At 54.9% G+C, this 7,009-nt stretch overlaps 1 protein-coding gene across 1 annotated transcript; it reads left to right on the forward strand.

Moving 5' to 3' along the window:
* Positions 1-485: 485 nt before the first annotated feature.
* Positions 486-6,702, forward strand: CXCR3 (C-X-C motif chemokine receptor 3; the record flags this gene model as incomplete). The annotated part of the gene is made up of 4 exons (XM_081042252.1): positions 486-676; positions 3,180-3,298; positions 4,673-4,755; positions 5,608-6,702. 4 exons carry the CDS (start codon positions 486-488, stop codon positions 6,700-6,702), a joined length of 1,488 nt encoding a protein of 495 aa, XP_080898378.1.
* Positions 6,703-7,009: the final 307 nt, after the last annotated feature.

Below are 7,009 nucleotides of genomic sequence, written 5' to 3' on the forward strand. Positions count from 1 at the left end.
TAACCTTAAAAGGCACCATAGTGTAACGGGTAAGAGCATGAGGCCTCTGCCACTTGCTGGCTGTGTGGCTTCAGGCGAGTTGAGTTCCTTAACCTTTCTGTGTTTCTGTAAGACAAGAATGATAATAGTGACAATGTCATAGGCACATGTAGTGGTGGGTATGGAATGAATTCATCCCACTAAAAGTCTTAGAACAGTGCCCGGCACATAGCTAAGTAATCAATGAACAGCAGCTGTTAGTATTATCCTGTTTGATCTCACGCCGTGGGGATGCAAGAAGTGAACCTGCCGATGACTTCATTGCAAGGGGTGGTCCAGCTGAGCAGTGTAGGGGACTAGCCCCCACCTGTTCCCTGTGGGAGCGACTAGGACTCAAGAATCCGTCAAAGTCAGGCTTCCATCATCAGATTTTTGTGCAGTGCTGTTCCCTGCACCCCAGGCCCAAGCTGGGGTGGCATCCCTCATACAGGGCGGCATGGAAACTGATGCACAGCAACCCCAGATGTGGGGGATTTTCCAAGCCAGGCCTCCGGGAGCTGGCCTGCAATGGAATGGAGGCTTCTGGGAGCACTATACACTCTCTTGGGGGTGTTGCAAAACGGGTCTGGCGCTCGGCAGATTATTGCTTGGTCCTCCAGGCCCCTCCTCCTGGAGAGTCTGACATTTCTTCTCCCTGGTAAGTGGGTAGGAGCAGAGCGAGAATAGTGGGGGGTGCGCTGAGGTTTACCAGTGCTCCTTCTATGGGGCTGTGTGGTGAGTCAGCTGTGGCTCCTACAAAAACCAGTCCTTGGGCAGCAGCATGCTTGCATAAGGGGAGGAGCAGGGTCTCCAGCCCCAGTGATCGGTTTAGCACATTAGAAAGCAGCCTGGATAGGAATCTTGACAGAAATCCTACTGGCTGATTAGCCCGGGACAAGTCACTTCACCTCTCTGAACCTCCACCTCCATTCTGCGTCCCCAGGTTTAGAAGACATCATGTGTATGGAAGTATGGGCTTGCTGAATGGAAGCTATTTTTATTTAACAGATTCCAGGCACTTCTGGGGACAGGATGACAGGAAAGTCATTCTGCTTGGTGGTGGGGCTTGGGTCTTGAAGTACCTCCAACCCCCTCAACCCTCCTGCTTTCGCACATTCCTTTTTTTCCAACAAGATTGATGGCCCACAGGCTGACAAAGCTCTTCCTTACTTCCTTGCCTTGGCACCTGCTGTGCCCGCAGCTTGAATTGCCTTGACTCCCTTTGCCACCTGACAAATGAAGCAGCAATATCCTCCTTCCCTGGTCCCAAAAAGAATGAGCGGCCTATAGCTTGGGAACTCGCCCCCATGGGCCTGGCCTGCTTAGGCCGCAGACTCTGGCCCCAGCACTTAGAAAGGGAGTACCTGCCAGGAAGAGGGGCAGAAGGATGGTCCCTGGTCCCTGGGCCTCCCTGTGACTTAAGCTTTCCTTCTCTTGGGAAATTCCGAGCCAGCAGGAGGCCCAGAGCCCCAGAACAGTCTAGGGCAGACCCACGCCCCTACGTGAGGCTGGGACTCTTGTTACATTCATGAGAGAAAGGCTCTGCCCCAGCCTAGGCCACAGAAGTTTGGGCCTCACTGAGACTGCTCCCCTGACAGCCTGGGTTTGGTGGCCGAGTCCAGGAGCATTTGCAGCAGGGCTCCAAGAGCCCATCTGAGGAACTGCAAGAGAGGCTGTAAGGCAGCAGACACCTTGAAGGAGGAGGAAATGGCCCACTTCCCTGGTTGTGGAGGCCCTCCTTCCTGTGAGGCACTGGGCTCAAGGCTCAGACCTCCGTCCCTCCCATCTCCCCAAACCACAGCCCAGAGATGTGAAAGAAATTTAAAAAACAGGGGGAGGGGTGGCAGTGAAGAGCCAGGTGCACATTTCACACCTTGACCACAGGTGGGGCCCGGAGCAGCTTCACTCTGACTAACTTCCTCCTTAAGCCTCTACCAGAAGTCAGAGTGCAGGCCCCTGGCTGGAGGGGTGTCCCCAAGGGTTTGGCCTGCCTCTGACCTGGTCTGGGGGCTGCTTGGGACAAGAGATGAGCTAATTAGAGGGCCAGACAAAGGCTGGGCTCAGCAGCATGACACAGGCAGCTGCCAAAGCATCTTGGCTGTGAAAGCCCATCGCAGACCTGTCATTTTGGGGCCTGGGAGGGGATGGTTTCAAAAGTTACTAGAAGGAGAGGAAAGTGCCACTCGCTGGGCACCTATTGTGTACCAGCCAGTCCACAGAGCAACCCTGTCACACGTGTACTGTCTTGACGCTTACCTTTCAGGTGAGGAAACTGAGGTAGAGAGGTGAAATGATTTGTCTGCAATTATGCAGCCGGGTAGCCGGAAGATTCGGCCAGGACTGGCCAAACCCTCCCAGCTAAGGCAAAGGGCAGTCTTTCTGGGGGAGCCACCCTCAGGCCAGACAAATGTGTGCATGCCCCTCAAGGCAGTACACTCTATGCCGGGCTCCCCTGGCATGAATGCGCCCGGTGACTGTAGCTTTGTGGCCAATAGCTGTCTCACTCAGCATTCTCGACTGGGACCGGTGCCAGGGGCCTTACAGTGTTGGATAGCTCAGTTTGTTTTATAATAACTCTGCTGAGGAGACCAGCTCGAACCACTTATGTCATTTGCCCAAGGTCATACACCTCAAACAGGATGGAGTCAGGGCCAGAGTTCAGCATTCTTCCCGCTGCATCAGGCCACACGGCCGTACACCCACACAGTGGGCAGCGAGAGCTGTCTGCCCCACCACCCAGGCTGCCCTGTCTTGTCTGATATGCTCTCATTTCTCCTTCCCAGCAAGCAGGGAAGGTGGGGAGCATTGTCCCCATGTGACCAATGAGGAGACTGGGGCACAGGAAGGAGACCAGGGGTCCCTAGACTCTGAAGTGCCAACATTCCAACATATATGTGGAGGAACCACAGTGGGTTGTCACGTACTTCTAAATCTATCAGCGATTTCCACCATCATCTCATAAAGAAAACCTCCTTTTAATACCAAAAAGGGGATGAAGGCCAAACTTGCAGAATACAAGACCCTCTGTTAAGTTGAAGAAATAGAGCTTTTTGTTGTCCTCATTTCTCTTACGTGTAGAAGCAGCCCAGGGAGTGGAAGCTTCACCCACCAGCATCAGGAAACTATGCTCTCAGCTCCAACCCCTCTCCCTCATCTTACAGGCGGTCAGTTGCCAAGTCCATCCTAACTGCTATTGCTTCTGGAATCCTTCCAGTCCCTCAGCTTACACTGAACCTGACCTCCTCCGGGCCCTCAGTTTCTTCTGGCCTGGACTCTGCAGGTGACAAGCTGTTTAGAGCAATGATAGTCACATCTTTTGTCCACAGAAGGTAGAGAAGGGCCTTGGGGCTTCAAAATACGTATCTTGTCAATATGTTTGAGCTGAATTCCAAGCCCTCGACTGGAGTCTCTTGTGAAGCACTCGGGCTGGAAACTGGACCCCAAGGCCATGGGCTAGCGCTGCCGCTGTCTGCCTCGCCTTTTCATCCGGAGGGGGTACAGAGCGAAAGAGGAGACTGCTTGAGAGGCAAGTTAGAGGCCACTTTTCCCCGCTGATAGTAACAGGGTGCTAGGGAGGGGGAGAGGCAGAGAGGAATGCTGAGGCCAAGATTGGGACAGGAACTGTTAGCGTGCGCAGCCGTAAAAGGACTGTTTTGCTCAACAAATGCTATTTACAGTTTTTTATTAAAATCGGGAGGTCCTCGTGTATACTCTTCCCCAACTCTATTCCTCTTCTTCTTGTCCCAGAAGCAACTGCTCTTGTGAATTTGTGGTATTTCCAGTCTCTCTTAAACTTCTAGAACAAATAGCTGTATCCAAAACAATACAGTATTGTTTTTGTCTGTGTGGTTTTTAGAACTTACGTAAGTGGTGGCAAGCTATACACACTATTCTGTAACTTACCTCTTCTACTATGTGGTCATTGGATTTTCTAGATGCGCTCATGTTAAAATATATAGCTTTAGTTTTTAGTTCACTTGTTTTTAACTGCATGAATGTATCGTAGTTTATCCATTAAAAAAAAAACCCAAAGTGAAGGCGGTATGATGAGCGGTAAAAGGCGAGTCAGACAGCCATGGGTCCATTCCTAGCACCCACACTTACTTGCTGTGTCTGGTGAAGGCCTTTCTGCTTTCTGGTTACTCATGGGGATAACCCCTCCTAATGAGGGAGTTGTGACAGAGAAAGCCCCTAAAGCAACATCTGGCACATAGCAAGTTCATTACTAGTAAGTCCCTTTCCTTGCCCCTGTTGAGTAGCAGGGACAGGGCAGGTGGGGGGCAATAGTAAAGGACTAGATTTAGTGTAATGGATTTCTTTTAAATATTTTGAAGTTGTAAGGTTGATCTCCTTTACAGACTTAACACGTTTAATGATCCAGTCTGCAATCATGCAGGCCAGATGAGCACTTTTCACTTGTTGAGCCTTGATGGTAGCAGTGCAGGAGAAGCAGTCCTTCACTTCCCAGCTGCTCTGCAATACTTCGGAGCCCTCCCCGTCCAGCCACCCTCTGAGCTTCCTAAGGTTACTTTCCTGGCCAGGGGAATGGCGACCATGGGCACTCCACGGCACCAGGCCTAGGGAGGTCTTTGGAGACAACCCATGGAAGTGGCTGTTGAGAACTGTGAAACCTCACTTCCTCTGTGTTGTGCAGGTTCCCAACCACAAGCACCAAAGCTGAAGGGCAGGCAGTACGCGCCCGGCACCCAGAGCGCCAGCCCAGCCATGTTCCCCGAGGTAAGTGCTGCTGCCCAGCCAGGCCAGACCGCTCAGTGTAGAAAACCCAGGACAGCAGGGAAATGTCAGGGCTGCATCACAGCCGTGGCTACCAGAGGGCTGGGTGAGTAGGTAGAGAAGGCAGGGCTTGTGTAGAAGGGCCACTGGACCGTGGATTGAGACCTCACCGTGGCCACTGACTTGTGCCACTGACCACCATTGAGTCACTGCCCTGACCTGCGGAGTGTAGGAGGTAGAGGCTGGCCCTGCACGGCCTCCAGTGCTCCCTTCAGCTCTGACTTGGAACTTTCTCTTTGGTCCTGGACTGGATTGGCAATGTGTAGGCCTGCAGCTGTGGGTGCTTTGTGGGGGGTGTGGGAGGAATATGTGTGCTAGAGTTTGGTGGAGGAGCCCTCAGAGGGTGGCAGGCCTTGGTGTAAGGGAGGGGGAAGAACAGGGGAGAAAGCGTGCATTGGGAGGGGCACAATGATTTGTAGAGGGACCCCACTGGGGCAGGACATTGGGGGTCCCCAGACAAGGGCTGAGGAGGGAAGAGAAGGGCCAGTGAGTGAGTGGTGGAACTAGGTGTGGAGGAAGAGAGGGGGAAGGAGGGCTCCCCGCCAGTAGGGAAGCTTTCCTCTGGCCCACAGTCCTTGGGCCAATCCCAGAGGGTGAGAGGGAAATCAGCGTTTGAGAAGGAAAGTTATGTCCCAGAGCCCAGGAGGTGTGGCCTTGGAAGAAAAGCGGGGTCAATGATGGTGTGGCCCAGGCCTCATGGCCAGCCTCACAGAGATGCTGCTCAGAGAAAAGGCTGATCTCAGATGCAGTGATTGCAAGGCCTCTACACAGTCTGTTCCCTCCCTCCCTCCACAGTTCAGTGAACGCCAGGAGTTCGCAGGCTCTGACTTCGGCTACCTGGAAAACTTCAGCTCTAGCTATGAGTACGGGGCTGAAAATGAGAGTGACTCGTGCTGTGAGTCGCAGCCCTGCCTCCAGGACTTCAGCCTGAACATTGACCGGGCCTTCCTGCCGGTCCTCTACAGCGTGGTCTTTGTGCTGGGGCTGCTGGGCAATGGCGCCGTGGCTGCTGTGCTGCTGAGCCAGCGCGCAGCCCTGAGCAGCACTGACACCTTCCTGCTGCACCTGGCGGTGGCTGACGCGCTGCTGGTGCTGACCCTCCCCCTCTGGGCAGTGGAGGCTGCGCTCCAGTGGGTTTTCGGGTCAGCGCTCTGCAAAGTGGCAGGCGCCCTGTTCAACATCAATTTCTGTGCGGGGGCCCTCCTGCTGGCCTGCATCAGCTTTGACCGCTACCTCAGCATTGTGCATGCTACCCAGCTCTACCGCCGGGGGCCCCCAGGCCGCGTGGCCCTCACTTGTGTGGTCGTCTGGGGGCTCTGTCTGCTCTTCGCCCTCCCTGACTTCATCTTCCTGTCGGCCCACCGTGATGAGCAACTCAGTGCTACCCGCTGCAAGCACAACTTCCCACCTGTGAGCTGCTCGGCTCTGCGCCTCCTGCAGCTGGTGGCCGGATTCCTGGTGCCCCTGCTGGTCATGGCCTACTGCTATGCCCGCATCCTGGCGGTGCTGCTGGCCTCCAGGGGCCAGCGGCGGCTGCGAGCCATGCGGCTGGTGGTGGTGGTAGTGGTGGCCTTTGCCCTCTGCTGGACCCCCTACCACCTGGCGATACTGGTGGACATCCTGTTGGACCTGGGGACCTTGCCGCGCAACTGCAGCCAAGAGAACCACGTGAATGTGGCCAAGTCGGTCACGTCAGGCCTGGGCTACATGCACTGCTGCCTTAACCCGCTGCTCTATGCCTTTGTGGGTGTCAAGTTCCGTGAGCGCATGTGGATACTCCTCGTGCGCCTGGGCTGCCCTGGCCAGAGCTGGCAGCAGCGGCACTCACCGTCTTCCCGCCGGGATTCGTCCTGGTCTGAGACCACAGAGGCCTCCTACTCGGGCTTGTGAGGGTAGGCTGGGGGCTCCCGTTTCACCATGTAGCCTGACTCCCCCACATTCCAGGCTCCTCCCTCCCTTTGCCCTTGGCCTCGTAACCCAGACGCCACCCTCCCTGGCTCTGGGACTTTGCCATTGCTGCTCCTTCATTGCCAAGCCCCACCCTGCCCCTTCAGAGTTGGCTGTGTTGGCCCCAAGTCCCACCAGCCTCCTAATTCAGTAAGTAGACCTTGGCCTTCCCCATATGCAGGGAGCACAAGCAAACAGCATGGTGGAAGGTGCCCCTTTGGGGCCTTGGCCCAGGCCTCCAGCCCAGCAG

This window comes from Rhinolophus hipposideros (assembly GCF_964194185.1).
Source record: "Rhinolophus hipposideros genome assembly, chromosome: X".
Lineage (NCBI taxonomy): Eukaryota > Metazoa > Chordata > Mammalia > Chiroptera > Rhinolophidae > Rhinolophus > Rhinolophus hipposideros.